The 25028-nt window shown below is 37.1% G+C and overlaps 1 protein-coding gene across 2 annotated transcripts in view; it reads left to right on the top strand.

Annotated features, from left to right (window-relative positions):
• LOC128985609 (ATP-binding cassette sub-family G member 1) overlaps positions 1 to 25028 on the top strand; it is a 67613-nt gene that overhangs the window by 15197 nt on the left and 27388 nt on the right. The window contains exons 1-2 of one of the 2 annotated variants that reach the window (XM_054405250.1): positions 16175 to 16298; positions 20533 to 20808. In XM_054405250.1, coding sequence (XP_054261225.1) covers positions 20637 to 20808 — 172 coding nt within the window. In that variant the 5' untranslated portion in view covers positions 16175 to 16298; positions 20533 to 20636. Of the gene's footprint in view, positions 1 to 16174; positions 16299 to 20532; positions 20809 to 25028 lie in introns of those variants that run through there. The other variant, XM_054405249.1, reaches the window with a different exon arrangement.

Below are 25028 nucleotides of genomic sequence, written 5' to 3'. Positions count from 1 at the left end.
ATGTATAATTAAAGATTTAGTTCCAGCAGCAGATTTAGCTTTTGCGCCCGCTCTGCGCGGTTGAAATGTACATGAGTACAAATACTTAAACAAATACTTAAATGAGTACAGGACTTACAAATACTTAAGATAAATTTCAATACAACTAAAGCATGCCCAGTTCATTAGCATAGTGGTGTAGTTACAAAAACAGTTGCAACCACTTGCAAAATGGCCTATCATTTGCGTAGCAATGAGTGCATATATTTAGACCCAAAATAATTACTTGCATGATCTATAAATAAAATTAGACTCTAGAGTCTCTGTGTTGACATTGCTATTGATGCACATCCATATATACACATTTACATTCAAGTTTAGATACTAGTTAGGTTTATGGGCAATCTAGAAGTTGAAATTGACAGAGTTACAAGCAAAATTAGACGCCGCATCTTTTTAAAGCAAGATCGTCAATCTAACCTTGCACGAAAGATGCCTGTAGAGTGAATGACTGATGGCTGATGAGGAAACGCCACTGTCACAGCTGGGGCTCTTGTTCATGTTCAAGGACATATCCTCCGGCAGGACCACAACAAGGTCGATGACACGTAGGATGAAGGATCTGTGTCATCAGACGAAGGGGGAAAAGACTGGAGAAATGTGTTTAGTCACGTGAGGCGTATAGGAGAGATGATGAGATCGGTAGTTTGGTTCCGGTTCCAACTTGCAAAGATGTTAGATCCAACAGTTCATTTGGAAGGCGCAATAATGAATATTGTAACCTAATCATTATAAACAGGAAATGGTATTTTTTTAAAAGCTTGCAATCAGCACACCAATACACCGTTGACACTTTACTCTCGTTTAGATGATGAGGTGAGCAGGTGCGAGGAATTGGAAGGAACTCTGCTGTATACCCTTTTTGTATCTCCTATTAAACCTTTTTGATTCCCTTACTCCGTTTGGTTATGTAGGCTCTCTTTTAGCTACCCTAAGGACAATATGGTTGTTGACTTATAACAAATCATTCTTACCGGTTTATTTTAAAATGCATAGACCCACAATCAGCAACAAAACAGGAACCTCTGTATCTTTGCCTTGGAGACAAGGAAATGCCGTGAAAATATGAATAGTTGTCCATTTTTCTAGAAAAGCGGGTATACTGCTGGATATCTATTGCGGCCTTGGCTGAACACAATCTGAACCGCCGAGTTGAGGCATTAACACGTAGCTAAAGTGATTTGTGATTAGCAGGACTTAAACCCAGGCCTTCAGGGCAAAAGTCCAGCTCTAATCAGACTAGTTATGTCATTATACATTCGTGTTTCCCTCGCAAAAATCTTAAATAAACTAAATACCACAAATCAGCTCGACACGGACCACTAACTGGCAAATAATACGGAGATCTATGTTTACTACATTCCAAAGCAAGTGGATCCTGGGCTATAATAACCTGCGGAAAATTATGATCGGAGCAAACCGGTCTGGGAATGAGTGTGACATAACCTCACTTTCGATGTTACGCCACGTTGCACCAGGACTTTGACCTACTGCCATCTTCTGTTCCAGCGCCTCGCGTCCCGCCAGCTGCAGTTACCCAGAGGCTCAGCAGGAAAACAACTTCTGCATTTAACTAGACATACAAATGTAAAAGATTTTTTATAAGTTAAGGGAAATCCATATGAAATTAAGGATAAAGGATTGAACCAGTTTTTTTCATCTGAAACCTTATACACTGTTTTCTGCATTCACTGACAGAAGTATGAACAGACACTCTAGCCCCATGTAAAGTTGTATCCAGTAGCCTATTAGAATGACAATAAGCGTAATTAAATTGAACCCAGGTGACTCGATCCAGCTGTCCTTGATCATTGCGCTTTTCATAAATGAGCTAAGAAACGATAGGTCTTAATCAATACCATAGCTACACTTATCATCTTACTCCATTCTACACTCACCCTTCATTTATATCCAGCTTCAATACGCACCAAATTGTGCAGAACTGTCTTAAAGAAAGATTATTGAATCGAACCTCCATAAGTGTTACAACTACCCATCTCTGACGTGTACTCTGACTTTTTACTTAGTAAATCTGAAAGGACAAATTGTTGTGAACTAAGTATCGCATATCTTATGTTACATCATTGACCATTGAATACCAAAGTTGTATTAAAAGGTTGCATTAACTATTATAGCAACAAAAACTAAGAAAAGGTTTTATGTTGTTTGTTGTTGTTCCGGATCGGTTGACAATCAATAAAAGGTTAAATTACCTTTGTCCGCCGGTCGATCCTGTAGAATCCTATTGCAGGATATGCATTTCGGCGACGTTAAATCGCCATCATCAGTCCTTAATATAAGAGCTTGATCTTCCCCATTAGGTGCATCTTAAAGTTTTGAAAACACGTACACGAATTTTGCACATGACGAAATACATAAACACATAAAGGTCAACTCTGCAAGTAAAGTCTGACTCCAGTCGAGACTCGGCACATGACCGACGCGCGTCTATCTTATGTCCGCAGTAAAAGTAAAAAGTAGGCCTACCATGTATTTATGTGTTTCGTCATGTGCAAAATTCGTGTACGTGTTTTCAAAATTTTAAGACGCACCTAATGGGGAAGATCAAGCTCTTATATTAAGGACTGATGATGGCGATTTAACGTCGCCGAAATGCATATCCTGCAATAGGATTCTACAGGATCGACCGGCGGACACAGGTAATTTAACCTTTTATTGAAGAAAAGGTTATTTATAATTTTAGCATCAGTAGTCTAACACACGCTGTGAGTGGTTCGTCAACTGTTCAATTTGTATAAAGATTTGCTACATCTGATCCATATGTCTACTTCAGTTTATTAAATTGTATGATCAAACACTTACTTCGAAATGGAGCAATTTTTCAAGAAGCTATAACGAAAACAATGGGACCTTATCAGAATCAGTTTGTAAAGTTTATAATGCAAGTAAAGCATGGAATGTGGTCTCTTAGTAGGTTACTTCTAAAAGAGAAAGAGGTCAGACCTGGAGCTGAAAGTTGCAGCTACAGTAACTTCACTCCAGTTCAACAACTGTCCAAGAGTATTCTAGAACTACTGAATCTCCTCTCTTAGGCCCCTATTACACGAGGTAGCCTGGCGACGTCGCCAGCGGCAGTAGCTGGCGACGCACTGGCCACCAAACCTATAACCAGTTGAGTAGCCAGAATTTTACCGCCGTGGCGCCGTTGTTGTGAGTGCTTGTCTTGCACTTGTACTTGTTATGAGCGGTGTTTACAGTGAATAATGAGTGATTACAAGTATCTTCTCCTTCTGTTACGTCTGAAGAAAAGGAGGCAAAGGAAGAGAAAAATGTACGTTCATCCAATGCTTAGTGCAAGAGAATCAAAAGGGTTATATTACACCCTTTTTGATGAGCTCTGTGCGGACAATAAAAAATGTTTCAATTATTTTTGTATGTCACAATCCAGTTTCTTCGAGTCATAAAGGATGATATAGACATTTTATCAACTGAAGTGAACAATTCACACACTCACAACACAACAGAACGCAACACAACAGTGTGCAAGTACCCCCGTGATATGAACTAACCGAGTGGCGACGTGATACTGGCGACCTAGTGTAATAAGCTCCATATGCTACAACGCAGCGTCGCCAATATGGGTAGCCAGTGGCTACCACAGTGGCGACGGGGCTCGGTAGCCAGCCGGTCGCCAAAGTGTGGCTGCGTCGCTGGCTACCCTCGTGTAATAACATCCATAAGAATCAATGCCCCATGACAAGCTGAGTAGCCAGTTTGGTCGCTGGCGACGTCGCCAGGCTACCTCGTGTAATAGGGGCCTTAAGGTTCTTTTCACATGCAGAAGAGAACCAGAGAACCTATTTATTCTTCTTCCTTGTTCTTCCGGAACCCGTTGTGCTGCAATGCACACACACGCCTTTTAAACGCTTTATCATTAAAGATCCTTGTAACGAACCCTTTTAATTACATTTGAATCAGTATGAGCTGTTTAATCGATCTCAATTATTGGCAATAACAATAATTCTCGGTGATCAATTCGAGACCAGTTCATGTCATACTGTGTTATATGCGACGAAACTTATTTGTACAAACACTCAGTCGACTACTAACAGTTTCCAATACTGTATCTATAATTATGTGAAGATAAAGATTGTTGTATATTGTTAAATTGTGTCTATGAAAATAAAATCGTCTTATTTTTTTAATTTGTGAGAATTTCCAACTGCAACTGTGTGTAAATTTCCCATTCAAAAGTAAAATTTTAACAGTATGTAAACTAAAAGTGCTCCAATGGTGAATTTTATTACTATTGACAACATTAGTTAAATAGGTTGCCGTGGTAATTAATTATTCATACATTTTTTTACTTGCTTCAACATGAAGTTCTTTACGCTTTGTTTAGTGATTTCCCTCGCAACTATACCTATACTAAACTGTATTTGTCTCCCAATCATCCTACACTTCTGTGAGTAGGGCACCTCCACAGACACACCAAAGACACAAAAACGCACCAAAACTCCCGGACGCACGGCCTCAAGGAAAATTTCACGTTTGGATGGAGAAATTGGATGTGATAAGCCTGTGGCTGCGTCGCCTGGAGGCCGGGAATTCAAATACATAATTTGGTTGGTTCGATATGGTTGCAAAGTTGCTAATCAGAAACAAAACCAAATGAACCCTTGAACAGCCTTAAATCTCTAATCAGTGGTTGTAGATCAATGTATCAAGTTTGTTGAAGAACACATGAGCCAAGTTATCTAGACCGCTACAAACAGGACTCTGCTATCTTCTGTGGGTTTTGCTCACACTATATCCAGCGACCTTTTCCATGACATAAATAATACAGCTGGTGTTGCTGTAGTTTTCAAAAAAGTTTGGGAGACTACGTTCCTGAGATTTTATTGCAGATTAACTCACCTTCCAGAATATAAGTCAAGGTGACCTGATATATATAGAGGGGAACCAGAAATATACGACTACAATGATGCCTTTTTTTAACTCACACGGGATTATAAAGGTGAAAGGTCTAAAAACATTAATTTGCTCCCTGATGGGTTGTGTGAGAGATTTTATTGCATCAGAACAATTGGTAAAAAAAGAATTCGACCAGCCGCCCACTCCATTCCAATGATCAAGAGAGGACCTTCGTTGACGATGTTCACTGAGCAAGCCACATTCAAGACTCGATGATCCACCCATATGGCAACAACATGTTTTTCATTTGTAATAAAAACGTAATATTCTCCAAAAGTTGTTGATGTTGGTTTATTTCTAAACCATGGATGGTGGCATAAGGATAAGAGCACTCTACAGTACAATAACTACCTCACGATCTAACACGTTGGGACCAGAACATTTTCACATATCTAGGAATGTCTATTCTCCTCCCTGAGTTTCTCTCGGGCTACGCCCCTTGAATGTGCCAAGTTTTGAGATGAGGTTTTCAAAAGTATGTATAGTATTAATTGGTCTCCCTCCATCGAAGCATGAGAAAATCACACGATGTTTACCTTTGCGTTGACATTTAAATGTAAACAATCAGAACTGCCAAATGCTCATTTCACAATTTCAGACAGCTGATCCAAAGAAATTAAATATATTACACAGCTATTGTGGTAGGATTATTTAATCTATAACTTAATGACTTTATCTATTGCTTAATTTATCCTAAATCTATTTTAATGATTATGAAACAGATTTTTCTTCCCGTTGCAAAGCTCGGGTACAGCAGCTAGTAATGAAATAAAACAACCTAATAAAGTGCAACATATCTAATGATGAATTAGGCTCCAACACTCGGCACGAGACTACTAGTTGGGCAACTTTTATAGTAACGAAACCAGCAGATAGGGCCATCGAGGGAAAGTAGGCCTAAAGTTGCCTCAGAACTGGTACCGGCGGTTGAGATGAGGCAATGGAATGTTGCAGCTACATTCTACAATCACTGGTACACAGTTGGGATCTGGCTCCGGTGGACTTGTAGGGTCACCTACTTGTCTATGTCTATGTATCGTTGCACCCGTCATGCAGCGCACCTGGTGGCCAACTGGACTCCCTTTTCCCTTTACATATTTAAACGAAGTGGTAATTGCACAACCACGGCCACCTTTAACTACAGGCCACGGACTGGTAGAATTGGCAACGTCGCAAGTGGTGTTGTTTTTGTTTAGTGACAGACGTCCCATTAAAATATTGAAAATCATAATTGAAAACCGAAACAATATGAGTTACAAATCTATATCTGTACATTTTTAAGCGTAGTCAATACTGTCATAGTCCAGTAACCAATCTTTCGTAAATACACAAATAAAAGCTGCTTCCAAACAAAACAGCTGTTACAACACCACTTGCGACGTTGCCACTTCGAAGGCCGTGTGACACGGCCACCTTTAACTGCAGGTCGCGGCCTGGTAGAATTGGAAACGTTGCAAGTAGTGTTGTTTAGCAGCAGACGTCCCATAAGATAACATGGCAGAAAGGTTCGACACCAGCTCATTATTTCGTTTATTATTCATTTAAATTTAAATTTTTGAGCTTAAATTTATTAAAAGATTGAAAATAAAACATATAGAATCGAAAACCAAAACAATACACAGTACAGTAAATTGAAAATCTAGTGTGTAAATTAAGCCTTGAAACAAATCAGTATTTTTAAAACCGAAATATATAGAAATATTCTGTTTGTGGCGTTGATTGCTAACGAAGGTTCCGTAATTTTTTACATCAAAAATATTTTTTAACCCCCATAACAGGGTAGGGGGTAAGGGGTGATTTTTTTTCTAATAGCAACCCCTATATTGAGTGTAATTTCCACACTGTATTGCTGTACTAGTGTACTTAAAGTGGAGTCAATATTTTCCTAGCCCAGTAACCAAGCTTTTGTGTTCCTAAACAAATACACAAATACTATATTAGCTGACTTCAAAGAAAACATCTGTTATAACCAACACTACTTATTGACGTTGCCACTTCAAGGCCGCGGCCAGGAGTTGAAAGTGGGCGTGGCTGTAAGAGCTTTGGCAATACTATGTTTGAAACATACTCGAGAAAACCAGCGTTCATTACCTGTTTACCTGATTACCTTCTTCTTCACCAAGACCAGCAATGCCGTACATGTTGTGTCGTTTAAAAAAATAAATATACCCCCGCCGCAACAAACCTGCAGACTAAGCAAATTTCCATGTGCCTGATTGCCCTGATTGGATTTACATTAAAATGTCTCCTTAAAAATATCACATTTATTCCTTATATAAATAGAATTAGTTTAACGAGTACTTAGGTTTGCTGCAACAGGGAAAGAAAGTGTTTTTTTGTAAAATGTTAATAGTAAGAAATAAATGCATTTCCCAAAATATTCAAAATATGTTCATAAACAAAAAAACTACAACAGTTTACTTATTCTCCATTAGAATAACGTAGGAATTTTAAATTTACTATATTTTGAACCATTAGGCGCATAGTAACGCTTCAATATACTAAATTATTTGTTTTTGAAGTTCTACAAAATAGTTTAGAAATAATTTGTCAATTTTATGTTTTTAGGGTCAAAAATGAGAAAAACAAATTTTTACCCCCATAAAACCTCCCATAAACACCCGTTAACGTAGTCCGATCATCCTGGTTCGAGTGGTTCGCGAACTCGTTCGAATTAAGTACCTAGGTTTCCACATGTATACAAAATTTCTTAAAAATCAGATAACTTTTGCTCAAGTTATCTATCGTGCTAACGGAAACGGACACACACACACACATATATATATATATATATCTAATGTGAATTTTAATGGATGGTGTTTTTGGTCTCTAGGGACCAGCACATAGGCCTACAGTGTTTCCGGTATGTTAAAGGCTCAAATCATCCCCCCTTTAACGGCGTTAAAATGAGATGTAAACTTAGCTGATTGGGGCACAACTTAATTCGAGAGGAATCATTATAATACTTTAGTTTTTTTTGTTGTATTCAAACTAATTACGAAATTGATCGGCGTGGTATTGAAATTTGGTTGCACGTTGCAGACCATTAATATCTGCAATTAAATGTCTGCCCCGCCGATAACATTATTTATGTTGCACCTTATAATATTTTGCCAATTTTTGTATGAGTTGATAATTGTAAATAATTCCAAATCTATCTGAAAATCAATGTAACGTACCTAATCAAGCAGTTGAGATTCCAGTTTTTTGACGAAGTTGTAGGCTAGATTACCTAATATTTAGCCTAAATATAGTTCAATAATAATTATTGAGCGAAGCGAGCGAAGCTCTTATACATCGACTTTTATGCATTTCGTAATACGCAAACTCCTCCTAGACGGCTGAATCAATCGTTTTCAAATTTTGGATGGTGATAAAGACCATATCGGTGAGTGCCAACATCTATATGGCGTTAAAAATAACTCTCAGGAATCCGCCCCACTGGGTCTCAAAGTTTCAATGTAATCCTTATGGAAGCAGTATTTGACACATAAACAAAGACATATGATCAGCTGTTGACTTTTGAATGCAGTAGATAAAGAAATAGCTGATAGCATTATTCCACAGATATTAGAACAGAAACGGTATGAATCATATATAATCAAATGACGACAATAGTTTGAGGTCCGTGACGTAGGAAATGCTAAAGGTGAGCAGTCTGGAATGTGAAAACTGTTTATGACCATTAGATTTAGGTATCTGCATTCCTAAAATTCTATGGGAAGGGAGGAAAAGGGGTCCGCGATGTAGGAAGTGGTGAAGGAAGTACTAAAGGTGAGCAGTCTGGAGTGTGGAAACTGTTTATGACGATTAGATTTAGGTATCTGCATTCCAAAAATCATAAGGGAAGGGAGGAAAACAGGTCCGCGACGTAGGAAGTGATGAAGGTAGTAGTCAAGGCGAGCTGTCCGGAGTGTGGGAACTGCTTATGACCATTATATTAAGGTATTTGAAATCCTATGATGCTATGGGAAGGGAGGGAAACAGGTCTGCGACGTAGGAAGTGGTGAAAGAAGTAGTAAAGGCGAGCAGTCCGGAGTGTGGGAACTGTTTATGACGTTTAGATTAAAGTACCTGCAATCATAAAACGCTATGGGAAGGGAGGAAAACGGGTCCGCGACGTAGGAAGTGATGAAGGAAGTAGTCAAGGCGAGAGCTGTCCGGAGTGTGGGAACTGCTTATGACCATTATATTAAGGTATTTGCAATCCTATGATGCTATGGGAAGGGAGAGAAACAGGTCTGCGACGTAGGAAGTGGTGAAGGAAGTAGTAAAGGCGAGCAGTCCGGAGTGTGGGAACTGTTTATGACGTTTAGATTAAAGTACCTGCAATCATAAAATGCTATGGGAAGGGAGGAAAACAGGTCTGCGACGTAGGAAGTGGTGAAGGAAGTAGTAAAGGCGAGCAGTCCGGAGTGTGGGAACTGTTTATGACGTTTAGATTAAAGTACCTGCACTCATAAAATGCTATGGGAAGGGAGGAAAACGGGTCCGCGATGTAGGAAGTGGTGAAGGAAGTAGTCAAGGGAAGCTGTCCGGAGTGTGGGAACTGTTTATGACGATTAGATCAAGGTATCTGCAATCCTAAAATGCTATGGAAAGGGAGGTAAACAGGTCCGTGACGTAGGAAGTGGTGAAGGAAGTAGTAAATGCGAGCAGTCTGGAATGTGGGAACTGTTTATGACGATTAGATTAAGGTATCTGCAATCATAAAATGCTATGGGAAGGGAGGTAAACAGGTCCGTGACGTAGGAAGTGGTGAAGGAAGTAGTAAATGCGAGCAGTCCGGAGTGTGGTAACAGTTTATGAGCATTAGATTAAGGTATTTGCAATCCTATGATGCTATGGGAAGGGAGGGAAACAGGTCCGCGACGTAGGAAGTGGCGAAGGAAGTAGTAAAGGCGAGCAATCCGGAATGGGGAACTGTTTATGACGATTAGATTAAGGTATCGGCAATCATAAAATGCTATTCGAAGGGAGGAAAACGAGTCCACGATGTAGGAAGTGGTGAAGGAAGTAGTCAAGGGAAGCTGTCCGGAGTGTGGGAACTGTTTATGACGATTAGATCAAGGTATCTGCAATCCTAAAATGCTATGGAAAGGGAGGTAAACAGGTCCGTGACGTAGGAAGTGGTGAAGGAAGTAGTAAATGCGAGCAGTCTGGAATGTGGGAACTGTTTATGACGATTAGATTAAGGTATCTGCAATCATAAAATGCTATAGGAAGGGAGGAAAACGGGTCCGCAACGTAGGAAGTGATGAAGGAAGTAGTCAAGGCGAGCTGTCCGGAGTGTGGGGACTGTTTATGACGATTAGATTAAGGTATCTGCAATCACAAAATGCTATGAAAAGGGAGGGAAACAGGTCGGTGGCGTAGGAAGTGGCGAAGGAAGTAGTAAAAGCGAGCAGTCCGGAGTGTTGGAACTGTTTATGACGATTAGATTAAGGTATCTGCAATCCTATGATGCTATGGGAGGGGAGGGAAACAGGTCCGCGACATAGGAAGTGGTGAAGGAATTAGTCAAGGCGAGCTGTACGGAGTGTGGGAACTGTTTATGACGATTAGGGTATCTGCAATCATAAAACGCTGTGGGAAGGGAGGAAAACAGGTCCACGATGTAGGAAGAGGTGAAGGAAGTAGTCAAGGCAAGCTGTCCGGAGTGTGGGAACTGTTTATGACGATTAGATTAAGGTATCTACAATCTTAAAATTCTATGGGAAGAGAGGGAAACAGGTCCGCGACGTAAGAAGAGGTGAAGGAAGTAGTAAGGTGAGCAGTGTGGAGTGTGGGAACTGGAAACCGTTTGTAGCAGTTAGATTAATGTATCTGCAATGCTGAAATGCTAGGAGAAAGGATGGAAGCATCCCCACGACATAGAAAATGGTGAAAGAAGTAGTAAAAGCTAGCAGTGCGGAGTGTGGGGAATGTTTGTGGCAATTCGATTAACGTATCTAAAATACTTAATTGCTATGGAAAGTGATGAAAACAGGTCCACGATGTAGGAAATTGCTTAGAAAGCAGTAAAGTATGAGCATAGTGTGAAAACCGTCTGTGGCAGTTAGATTGATGTATCTTTAATTCAAAAATGCTATGAGAAGGGAAGGAAACAAGAGTCTATGACGTAGGAAATTGTGAAGGAAGTAGTAAGGCTTGCAGTGTAGAGTGTGGGAACTGTCTTTGGCAATTACATTAATGTATCTGCAATCCTAAAATGCTATGGGAAGAGAGGGAAATAGGTCCACGACGTAGGGGGTGGTGAAGGATGTAGTAAAGGTGAGCGTGTTGAGTGTGGGAATGGATAAATGTATCTGCTATGCTAAAACGCTATGGGAAGAGACTGTAGACTGTAGGTTAAAATAATTACGAAGCACGAATCGATACACATTTCGATACATGTAATCGTTTACAATAGAAATTTACAACTGAGTTGACAACAGCTGATTTTTTCTCCATAGAGGATAACAACTATTTTTACTTCCTAAAGAGTAAAAATGCTACTTTAGACCCGCAACGCATGTATTAAAAACGACTGGTATCAAATCAAATCAAATCAAAAGTTCTTTATTGCCGTATAAAACACAGTAACATGCATGGCTTGAGTCACATTATTCAAATACAATACAAGAAATAAAATACAACATTCACATAAGTAACAAACCTCTTTACCACCTATTTTTAACATAATTTTCTACAGAGTAAAAACGTTTTTCGATTAGAAATATTTTAATTTTTCGTTTGAATAAGCTGATGTCACTTATTGACTTAAGCTTGTTGGGCAGCGAGTTGAACAACATTATAGCATTATAAAACATATGGTGTTTAAAAAAGGAAGTTTTGTGTTGTGGGATATTTAAATCAGTTCTTTTCCTGGTATTGTAATTGGAGTGAGGGAATAAAGGTTCAAAAAAACTATGGTTTTGCTTTAAAAATATCAAAGTGTTGTAGATATAGATGCAAGGAAAAGTGAGTATTCTTAATTGAATGAAAGCCGATTTACATGAATCTCTTCGACCAATGCCAGCAATGATCCGAACTGCCTCTTTCTGGAGCGTAAAAATATGTTTTGTTGCACATGTTTCAGATCCCCATACCGTGACTGCATATGAGAGATAGGGGAAAACCACTGCATAGTATGCTGAGAGAAGAATAGTTTTTTCTGCAAATGGAGCCAGCCGACGTAAAACAAAAATTCCGGAATTCACCCTTTGTGCAACAATGTCAATATGACATTTGTACTTCAGATTCTTATCAATGTTAAGCCCTAAAAACTTCAAATTGTTCACAGATGGCACCGCAACATCGTCAATCCAAACACAGAGATTAGATTTACTCTTTGATGATATGCTGAAGTCAATTAAGGCAGTTTTGTCATTGTTTATGACGAGACCATTATCCTGAAACCATTGGACGATTTTATTGGACTCCAAAAAAGTGGTTACTTCCATAGCATTGTGGGTAGGTTTCTCCAAAACAATTGATGTGTCATCCGCAAATAGACATAGATGGGCATCTGCAATGCAATTACCGATGTCATTTATGTACAGGATAAATAAAGCAGGAAAAAAACCTTAAAATGGAACCTTGAGGCACACCAGCTTTGACAAACAAGACATCAGAATTGCACTTTTTCAGGGTGTTATTTTCTGTGTATGGTAATTGAACGACTTGCCTTCGTCCCCTGAGATAAGAAGACAACCATGAATTCGTTACTCCTCGTACTCCAATGTTGTCAAGCTTTTCTAGCAATAAATCATGAGATACCATATCAAAAGCTTTCCGCAGATCAAAGAAGACTCCAGAGGCCGATGCTCCTTTGTCTAATGCATTCACAACCCTATCGATTACTGAAAACATTGCATTGACAGTAGACCCACCTTTGACGAATCCAAACTGATTGGGACACAAAAGTTTGTTGTGATTCAGGAAAGTCAACAACCTATTTAAAAATGCCTTTTCAATCACTTTGGAAAATGTTGAAGTTATTGAAATAGGTCTAAAATTATTTAGATCATGAACACTGCCTTTCTTGTGGACTGGCTTTACAATGGATAATTTTATTGCGTCTGGAAAACTTCCCGTTTGAAAGGAGTGGTTGATGATATGAACTAAAGGATCTACTAAAAATTCACAACAGGACTTCAGTAGCTTTGATGACACACTATCACAGCCTGATGATGGCTTTGTTTTCAAGGACTTGATTAATTCTAATACCTCCTCCCTGCTTACAGGTGTTAAGAAAAACGAGGTTTCAGAAGAAACAGACTCCAAATTAGAGGAAGAATTTCGGCAAGCATTTACATTTCCACTACCCACTTCCACAAAAAATCTATTGAACATATTAGAGATCAATTTTGGATCACTAATACTTGTACCACTCTCATCCTTGATGTTGAAAATATGAGAAGATGGTTTCCTCAAGCCTCTATTTTCATTTACTATCTCCCAGACAGTCTTGGTTTTATTAGCAGACTTATTTATAATATCAAGCACTTTAGATGACTTGGCAGCTTTGATACTATTCCTATACTGTCTTTTCAACGAGAGAAAGTGTTGTCTCATGACGTGAGAAGAATCCATATCCTTTGTTAAGCAATACCAATGAGCAACAGTATCACGGAGTTTTAGTATTTGTTCATTCAAGGGCATTTTGCTGTGTGAAGGAAGCTTGTGAATCTTTGTCTTTTTTTCTGGAAAGGATCGTTCAATATAAAAAGATATGGAAGATAGGAATAGGTCCATCTTTTTATCAACAGAATCTGCTTCAAAAACATCAAGCCAGGTCTCGTTGCTGAGAAAGTATTTGAAGACTCTGATGTTATCCTCAGAAAATGAGCGTTTAAAAGTGCAACTAGGGTGGTTTTTCTCACGACCATCTCGTGACTTAACAACTGCTACTTGGGCATGGTGATCAGACAAAGCAGTGACCATTACATAACAACTCAAGCGATCGACTGGAAGGTCAGTGTACACATGATCTATAAGAGTTTTAGAGTTTTTGAATTCTCTTGTGTATGCTGTGATTCTATTCCACAAATCATGAGATGACATCATGTTTACCAGCCTATCAGCTTTGATATCTAAAACGGACAGATCTACATTGAAATCGCCTACAACAACAGTTCTAACATTTGGCTTTAGAAGTCTTCCTAGACAATTAGATAAGCAATTGTTAAAATATTCATGTTCTTGCAATGAAGAGGAGAATGGTTGTGGCTTGTATACGACAACTATTATAAACGATTCTTTATTTACGTCTAGCTTAACTGCAGCGATCTCACACCTACCCTCAACACAAAAGCGTGAGACATCTATGGCCTCACAGTTTAAGGAATATTTTGAAAATATACACACTCCTCCTCGTTGGAAAGACGATCTACAATAAGCCGTGACACCTTTAAACCCATACAAAGCGGTGACCTCAAATTCTGAATCCTTCAAATGATGTTCAGACAGACAAACGATGTCAGGTTCCTCCGAGTCAAGGAATATTTTAAGACTATCGAGCTTATTAGAAAGGCCCTGGACGTTGTGGTGAACAATCTTGAGACTAGGAACAAGTGGAATATCAATCTAAAAAATGCATCTGTGGTTCTGCAATAATTTTAGGAGACTCAGACAATGTTTTCCCCAATGAAGTGCTGCCTTCGCTGTTAGGATTCACGGTCGTAGGTTTACAGACTTGTTGTGTGCTCAAAATAGCAGAAAGGACAGAAGAAAACAGATTTCCCAAGTGATAGTTACCTTTACTGTTCAGATGTCTACCATCTCTAGAAAGATGATACCTCGTGACCCAAACATTTCCTTCAACAAATACAACACCAAAGTTATTGCACATCAGTTCTAGCTGGTCATTAAAGTCGAAGAGAGCCCTGTACGTTAAATCGCGTCTTATTAATATGCTATTAACAAAAACCATAGCTTTAGGGAAGAGTGTTTTTGCAGTGAACAGGAGGTCGGCCATATCATGAAGGGCTTCTCTCTTTCCATCACCACCATTGTAGCCGGCTTTACCATTATAACAAATTTTGAGATTATTAGTCCCAACATGAATATAAATTACATTTAATTCCTTAGTTCTATATTTACAAAGTTTATCTTTTATGTTCTTTATTTTAGCACCAGGACAACAATCTACTGTAACACCCTTTTTGGAAACCTCTTTGGTGGCAAATCGAATAATTGAGTCACCAATAAACAGAATGTTTTGATTGTTTTTTTTAGTTTCCTGGTTTTTGTCAAGGTTTAGAGAGGGAGTAGTAGTCTCATTGATTGATCTAAAATCAGATGATCAACTACATCACTGGTGGCGTTTTCTTTCACTACAAAAGTCTGGCTTAGGGCCTTGATTAATGTTGACAATTTGTTCATGATTGGAATGTGACTTGCACCTTTTTATATTCTTTTGGTTTTTTTGCTTCCTTAAACCAGATACATTTTTTATATAAGAACAATGTTCTTTAGGTACAATGGTCTGTTCTCTATTTACATTGTTAGATTCTTTAAAACTTAGACTACTATACTTATTATTACAACTAATAGTAACCGGTTGGTTTGCAGCTGACATAGCTGAGTTTCTTTTACTTTTGTGTTTTTTATTTTTGGTTTTGACCAGTGTCCAATCCTCATTTGGACACTTCTTGATTGTGATTGGACTGACATTGGAACATTGTATTAAAACATTGCTAACGCTACTTGCACATAACATTTCGCTAACAATACTACTGTCTTTAACGCTTTCCTTAATATTAGGTACAGAGTCCAGATTAGAATTGAGTTGAAACCATTCCAGAAATGGCTTATGGACATTGGGACAGCAGTAATAGTGGTATTACTGCAGTATGACCAAAACAATATAATATAAACCCTTGATGGCTCCGCTCAATTTTGTGGATGCCTCTGCGAACGCCACCTAGTTTGAATAGTGTTATAAATAACTGCTTTATACGCTTTCAGTTTTTGCTTTCGCGCTTCAAAGCTAAACTAAATTTAATTGGTGGAGTACAAAAGCAGGAAAAAATCAAGAGTGTTTTATTTCCCTTTCCTACGTCTACAATCGACCAATCCGAATCATGACTCACAGCCCTAGTTGCTGGATCAGCTGTTTGGCTGTGTCACTGTCAAACGAACGGACGAAACGGAACAGGGAACAAGGGAATTGGAATAAGGAACGGCAAATGGAAATGACACTAATGACAGTGTCGTCAGCTGTCTGCCTTGCGGAGTGCGTCATTATTTATTGAGTCAATTTGTTGTGTTTTTGTTTTCTTGTCAGTGAAGTGTCTAATGTTTCAGTTAGTTTATGGTCCGAGTTCTAAATATTAACAGTAAGTGCTATTTGCTTAATTTTACACTCTACAGTTTTTCGAGGATAGGCCTACTAACAAGTATTGATATTGCAGTTTCGTGTCTGTTCATGATGTAGCCCCTAGAAGGTTAGGTGAAAAGTGACAGGAAGGAGCATCTATTTAAATTGAATACCTAGACTAGGTCTAGTTAAGTTATTTCACATTGAAACGCCCTGCACTCCCTACGTTACTAATTTACTAAACTAGAGCAAATAATCGAACCATCACAATTCGATTTCTTTTTAAAATTTGTGATTCCCCTAATTATTTACCTTACCCATTGATGTGAGTCCTAGACCTAAAATAACTTATGTTTTTAAGTTTTTTTAACAGTGGTAGGCATATCTAATGTGATTCTTGGGTACCTACAGTTTCTTAACTGGGCTATGCTAATATCGATTGAAACTATCGATTCGATTAGTAAACCTTCATGCGATTTTTTCACCATCAGCATGTTTGGTTGGTTATGTTATGATAGTTTAATTTTATAATAGATATATTTAAAAATATCGATTATTAATCAATAACTTATTTCTATTCGATAGTTTCAATCGATAAAGCATAGCCCAGTTAAGAAACTGTACCCTGATTCTTCCTTAGTCGTCTTTTATGTCAGTCAGGTCTATACTATAGTCATAGGCCCCTATTTATACTCATTTTTGTTTCAAGCGGATGCTTATTTAGCTTAAAGCAGTGGCGTAACAGATTTTTACGGGCCCCCTGCAAACTTATTTTATGGGCCCCCCTCTCATTAGTTATTTTTAGACCACCGATACAACATAATCAAACACCCTTCCCCTCCCCACAGAGTTATTTTTGGACCACCTTTACAATTATCAAACAGATGTCATAAAATAGAGTAGTAAATAAATTATGGATTATGTTCCATAAAAGGGAGTGTTAAGTATTTCAGTCATAGTTTTATCAAAAAGTTACATCACTACATCATTAGGCCTATAGCGTTTGTAAATAGTTTTGAAATAAAAAAAATTCCTTATTTCATCATCCGTATCAGAATATGGTTATATCAAGGAGGTTTTACATTTAATTTATTACACATGTTATCCATTTTTGCTATCCTAATAATTAGACTAATTTGTTAATTACAAGGCGACAATGTGGTTCGGATTCCTCTATAAACTGTAGGCCCCTTGAACAGCTGTGTCTAAAGAATATGTCTGCCTTTGTCACCATCAAGACTACAAGGTTGCGCCACTCATCCTACACTCATATCCAATCTCTATTCATACTTGGCTTAAAAAAATACCTACATTCGTATGGTTGCCATTTCAAAGTATTCATTCAAAGCATTCATTTAAAACCTCGTTTAACCAAATAAAACTATGTAATCATAATAAACAATAACTCGTCCACTAGCTATATAACCAAACAGTGAGACACAAATACAGTAATGAGAAACTAACCCTAGGCCTAAAATAATAAAAACAAATTGTAAACAAAACACGACATCTAAAGAAAACCGGACAGAACTAACAATAAAATTAGCTTCAGCTGTTCCATAAGGATGGGAAATCTACTAAGGAACTATGTTTTATCTATGGTAGGCCTAATACATTTGAATAAGAATGAACCCAAATTATTCGGACCCACTCGTCTCACGGGCCGTTTCCCGCTCACCGGTTCGCGGGCCCGCTCAGCTCCCGGGCCCCTCCGCATTGCGGGCCCTGCGGGCCCTTCTGTTACGCCACTGGCTTAAAGACATTTTATTCGCGTTATGTTTAGGCCGGAACTGATTAATATTTTGAATTCAAACTAGGCTAAACCACATAAGTTACCTTCTTGGGTGTTGGCAGTCAAATCTGAATCATTTTACAAACACCTGGAATAAGTTAACTTACTTTACAACTAAACTTAAGTTAGCTACCTCTAATTTATATACTGAAAACATTAACTTTAATTTCGAGTCAGGATCATCTACCTACTTAAGAAAGCAGAAACAATTTAACCAGAATCACAACAAAACAAACTAATGTTTCCTTGGAGCGACCTCTTGTGCCAATTTAGCTCCTCATACTGTAACTTATTACTTAAGCTCTTTTTCTAAGTTACAGAAAGACAGTAAATTTAAGCTCATTAAAAGAATGTGCAACTTAAGTTATCAAGATTCAAGAGAGAGTCATTTCATAACTTAATTTCATTTAAATGACTTAAAAGTTTAGTTTAGGTAACGTACAGTTCCACAGAGAACCTTCAATAAGTTGTATTATCGGATGACCTGAAAAACAAAAATACGTCTGATAACACTTGTAATAATACATTTACACTTATACTGCTGACTCACAAGACGGTAATAACTTACATATAAAAGTTGGACCACTTACCTGTCGTTCCTAGATGTTTTTTGGTATTTTCCTGTTAAAAGGAACATTCATTAACTTACCCTATTAAGTTATCGATTATTTTTTTGTTATAGGTAGGCTAACAACAAATAATATTTAAACTAATGTGGAAGAAAAACAGTGCAGTTTTCAGTACTGTTAATGTAATAACTGCATAGGATTATACTTTAATTGTTTCCTCCATTTTTAATCGAAATTGAGTTACTTAGGATATAATAAATTATGCATTGATAAAATAAACACAAAAGCTTATATACCGAAAATGTTTTTGTTATTGTTTTAATTTATCAAATGGTTTAAAATAATCAATGCAATACCGGTATTATCGAATCGCAGACATATTGATAAACTTATATTATTCATCCGATAATATATTGCTGGTTCTCTGCGGAATTGTGTACCCTGATAATAATATTATATCAACAATTAATTACACTTTAATTGTTAACTTCTAACTTGCTAAAACGCAACACAACGTTTTCATTTTTGTTTTGCTCTAGGTAATTTTAAATAAGAAATTCCTAGGCCCAATATTTTCTGTTTTCAATTTTACTATAAATTCAATATCAAATGAAATAGAAAGGCAATTAATCTCAACCTAGGTTGTTTCAACATTATACAAATTCAACCTAGGTTGCGGCTGAACTTAGAGGTGTTGGCAATACAAGGTTACAAATATTTAAACCCCATTGACAAAAATACAAATCAGATAGCCCAGCCTAATTTAAAGTTCATTGTAAAATCCTTCAATTAAGTTTGGTTACTTTCACATTTCCCGAGGTTTCTAATGCGGCACCAGTGGCAGTTTGTGGCTTTCCCTTTTCTTCCCACCACCTTATGACAGTGAACATTATGGTAATTACACGTTATTACTTCTTAAAGACGTGGTCAGAGCTGTTATCAAGCCAAAGACAATACCGTAATATCAGTAGCTTAGCAAAAATTTTTAGTTACCGTATGAAAATAGGCTTAAAATAATCTAGACTTTAGAACCTAAAAAGGTTGTTTTGTTTTTGTAACTTGGATAACTTTACATTGGAAGACTATTTAGGGATAGGTACTGAAATCACTGAGCTAGAAATACAACTGCACTATTACTGGTGGTAGTACTGGTGTGGCAATTCTGCTAGAAAATGGACACTGTGTAAATGTTTGTTATGTTGGCACCAACTAAAGGAATCAACCAGCTAATTGGCTTATGGCCTTATTACAATACCACAATCCCATATTCACCTTCCAGTTCCAATGTACAATGTTATGTCTACAATACAATAATGTACCTTACCCGTAGTTCTAATTGCCGCCAACGTCTCTCAATTCTCTCATTCAGTGCTACCTCCAGTTGTATTACTGCTCAAATACTGAAATGGGGGTTTCAATCAATTTTAGAAAACTATGTTATAGTAAGCTAAGTGTGTAAACAATTCAAGATAACTTTTATCCCTAGACATAATTTTATTTCAAATCAAAATTCACCTAACTTATATATATTAATACTACAGTACTTTTGTATTTTACAATCATTGAAATTGATGAGTAAAGTAAATTTGGATATGCACCACCTGTTGTTAGCAACCAGCTCACTTGGAACTGCTAATGACAGTGTATGGTAGCCTATTTAATCATATCATCACAGTTTCAGAACAAATTTGATGATCTATTTCATAAACTTTGATAATTTACAACAAATTTCAATATAATTAATCAAATCAAAATATTCTTTATTTATTCAAAATATTTATTATTTATTTATTTTTAATATTCTTTATTCTTTATTTATTTCATTAAGAAATTACAATGGCGTCAAAGCTAAAGTATAGTCTTAAAATTAAAAATATTCTTGTTTGTTTCAGGTCTCGGATGAAGACACGGATGTACGGCACTTTGATTGAGGATGTAAAATGGTTCAAGAGACTTAGCGGATTTCACTTTTAAAAATAAAATTTAATTTCCAATCATGGCCCAGGGGCAAGGGACGAATGACTTGCCAAAGAGTAATCAAATTGATCAGATCATAAAGAACAATAATTACCAATTTCATGAACACCATTTTCCCAAGAGACCAACCCTTGATCTCACATTCAAGGATATTACTTACACCACTCACTCATGGAGTAAACTGGGAAGAGGTGAGTTTATTTTATTCATTTCTACTCCTACTTTACTTAAGTCAATTTATACGGTGAAACAAAATTAAATAGAACTAGATAACTCGTTGTTCGAAATCGAGCAAAACTGCAACTTGTAATAGCCTATAGGTAAAAGAATAGAGATTAAAAACATAAACAGCAAGACCTCAACCAGTCACTCTAAAGTAATTTCTTTAACTGATTATAGAAATATGAAAAATGTTATGTTACAAAAAAATACGTAATCTACAACATTTAAATATAGATCCACTCTCATACTGGTTTGGTTATCTCTTATAACAACCCGCCTACAGTGGAAGGTCCTCTATTAGACCCTCTATGAGAACATAGTAACCCCACACTCTAAAGTGTGCTTTTCAGACCTAATGTAGCAAGCTAAATCCCTCTCTTGACGCCAATATTACAAAAGCACGTATTATAGCATTATTAAATTATTTCTACAGTATGTTCTGTTTTAGCCGTGAAACTTTTAGGAAATATTAAAGTAGAAGCTTGAAAAGGTTTCTGTCTTGTTCTTGAGTTTAAAACTCATTAGGATGTGTCATTAAGTTACCTTGTCAATCCTCTCACAATTAATTTATTGATTTGCTTTTTTTGGAAACAGGACAAAAGTTTGGTATGTTCGTTCACATGATATCTGTTTTGCTTGTTTGACAAATATGATATATAGAACAGAAGATTTTCTAAATATATTAAATAGGTTTGGTTGTATGCCATTGATTAAGAGAGTTTGTTAGCTTTTAAAATCTTCTGTATTACTATTTTAGTGGGTTTGAAAGTATTTTTAAGGTCTAGGTTCATACAGGCCCGGGTTTAGGGTGAATAGTGCTATAGCGCCCTGGGTTGCAAACATTATCCGGACTGGCCTCAGTCCTGTGCCTACTTATAAGAGGGACTGGTGTCTACTGTAGCTTCAAAGCACTAACTTTTTCCAACTCTTAATAAACTTTAAAAGCAAAGTACGGATATAATTGAAATATGTTGCGGTATTAAAAAAAAAAAAAAAAAACTGCGGAGCTTGTATCCAATGAACATCCAAGTAGTGTTATCCTCTAATCAGAAGTTGAGTTAATAAGAGAAAAAGTAACAATCCTAGATTGAAATCTAAAGATCTTAAATGGATATTGTTTATGAACTTAGATCTAAATCTGTTGACGTTTATTATTGTTTGTATGAGAATTAACGACTACCTAACTAAGTAATATTGATTTTTGGTCAAGGTTAATAGTGAGAAGATTATCATGTTTTGAGTCTGGGAATCTAACCTTACCTCTGATAGAGTAATTAGTAATAATAGCTCTGAAGTGTGGTTTGTATACAATAGTAATTATCATTGTTAACGCCCATTGTTTATTCAAAAGATTGCTTCATTATAGCGTACTAATAACCCATAAAATAATATGTTAAACTCTAAAGAGAGTATGTACAAGGCTTTACTTCAACTTAGGTATTGCTAATCAACCCTAAGCTTTGTTAAAATTATCTACTCACTCGGGTTACCTAATTTACTTATTTAATTCTAAGGTGATCCTTAATAATATATTTGAGAATTTTAGTCAGTAGCTGTCACCATGAGTGTCAAAGGTACATCATTAATTTAATTTCTTACCCTTTATAGCTTGTGAAACGTAAGCTGGCTCTTGGGTCTGGCGCGAGCAATGTAGGCATCGGGAGGGTGGAGGTAAGGAAAAGACTGAACTACAAAAATTTCCGCTGACTCACGTGGTTGATTCCCAGTTTGTCATGTACTTAAGCGCCTTCACATGGTTCCCGAGGACAATTGGTGCAACCCCCATAACCACACATAATGTTTTTGAACTAGGCTAGTAGCGACCAGTCAAGTGCCAGCTTACGTGTCACTAGCAATAAATCCCAATAAATTGGCCGTCAATGGTAAAATACTTTAAGTTTTACTTCTATGGGAATATAACTGAACAATTGTTGTTTGAAAAGTATACCTTACATGTGCTGACACCTGGGAGTGAAATTTAGAACTACTATGCTTGGGTTTATTGTTGACCTTTGCTGTTTGCAAGGTCGACTGTTGTTACGTCTGATGAATGGCTTAACGGTACGGTCTAAGGCATTGTATCTTGAGCCCGAGTTTAAATAATACCCAGACCTTACAAAATTCAATATTGGGTAGGCAGCGGTGAGGATGCAGTCTGTTAGATTAGAGCGTTATTCTTAAATTGTTAAGTGAAACAATTTTATTATTTTTTTTTTATTTATTAATTTTATTCTTTAGTTGTTGTGGAGTTGATGGAATGGGTAGGTTCTATGATAAGCACAAAAAATATACATTTTGCTATTTTTAACGTATCTTTACTGTCTGTGTAACTTAAATAAAAAAAAAAAATATGTTGATAGGTATTTAGACTAAGCAACACAAGGGAGTATGTTTTATCGATGGTATTTGTGTCTGTAAGGTAGGGAAACAAAATAACTAAGCGTATAATTTAATAAAAAATCAATAGCGCTCAAAGGTTTGAGATATGTTTCTGATTGAACGAATGTCACTTGCAATATATTGTATCAAGGACATAAGTTATTGGCTAGAGTTCTTTAAAGTTGAAAACTGTCTGGCACATTTATTACCATCTACTTATTTATTTTAATATCTCTATTTTTGCAAAAAACTATATGCTTATCGTATCAAAATTATTGTAATAAATAATTATGAAAATCCTAATTTGGCGAGGGCTTAGCTGACTTACTTGCAGTAAGAATCTCTTCCTGATAGCAAGGAGACCACGGATCCAATGTAAGGTCAATGACTGTCTAATCAGTATAATGAAGGTTCTATTGTTGTCTAGACTGCCTACAGTAGTCAGCTACTGGTATCCTCCAGGCCAAATTGTGGTACCGGTATGTATAATAATCCCAATTGTGGCATATTTGAAGATGTTTTAAAATCGTGCGAGAAAACAGAATTTGAATTAGGGATGATGTCTACTGGGTTTGAAAGAAAAATGTAGATCATATTGTGTCACTCAACCTTCTATGTTAGTCAAATATGAAATTAATTTTGTCACTGTTACAAAACAGACTTTAGTTTTGTAAACTCCTTTTTGGTTAGTGGCTATGCATTTTGTATGTGAGAGGCTTTGAATGAAAAGCGTTCCTAAGCCTTCCAATTTTCTTTAATATGTCGATTGAACATTTTACTCTTGGTTAAAAGCCCAAGGCTCTAACTACAGTAAGCGCAAGCAGTCTGGGAGCGCAGTTCCATCCCTACTAGCCGTCCTGTGTACATGTCACCCACCCCCTCCACTACGCCTAGCCATGAAGACAGCTGAACAACCCCAGAGCTGTGTGGGCCAGATGTTTTTGGAAATGAGCAATAAACACTCCCCCCTACACCCTGGCCCTAGCGCGGCCGCACCCCCAGGCTAAATGCGAATACTGTACACTATGATGCAACCCACCCCCCTTTTTTAAAGAAAAATCTAAATTAGAATATTATTTTGTAAGTATGGAAACACCTCAACATATTGTTATTTATTTTGCTCCTGGATTTTGAACATGATAAACCTGAAATGGTCCTTCAATTTGTCTTTCAGTTGTGTTTTTAAGTTTCCATTATAAGCTTCAACTCTGTGACAACACATGTGATTTGAATAAAAAAATTCCCACTGGGCGTAACCACTGACATTTACTGTCCTTGCTTTCCTTTTAGCCTACTCAGATATTGCATTGAGAATTAATTAACATGTGGATTACATGTACTACTACTGTATTTTAAGCCTTCTTTAAACAAGGCAAGCAGGTTACGTGCCTCAGTAAGTTTCCATGTGCAGGATTTTTATTTTTTGTACCGAAAACCTGATTTTTGAATCTTGTGGGGGGAAACGGGATGTAGGATAAAACAGGATTTTAGGCCTTGGCCTCTGATTTTCCTTTTTTTGCTCTCAGATAAAACCAACCCCAGTTACTTAAACTATTTTAGCATAGTATAATATCAAGTTTAAATTAGCTTTTTAACACGGTAAGTCAAAATGATGACTCTGTATAGAATTGGACCATTTCACTAAATTTATACAAGATGAAATAGGATTTACACTGTGGTGGGATTTTCTCGACCTGGTAAAAAGGATTTTTTCATTTGGGCGAGTGGAAACACTGATTACATGTTACCTGAGGTAGTTAACCTCACCGCCTACTGGCCTTAAACACGACTTAGCTGTCCAACTTGCATG

The sequence above is a fragment of the Macrosteles quadrilineatus genome, unplaced genomic scaffold (genome assembly GCF_028750875.1).
Source record: "Macrosteles quadrilineatus isolate MER2022 unplaced genomic scaffold, UCM_ALF_1.0 Scaffold_2__2_contigs__length_208266976, whole genome shotgun sequence".
Classification (NCBI taxonomy): Eukaryota; Metazoa; Arthropoda; class Insecta; order Hemiptera; family Cicadellidae; genus Macrosteles; species Macrosteles quadrilineatus.
Note: the sequence above shows the minus strand (reverse complement) of the source record. Positions and strands in the feature narration are given on the sequence as shown.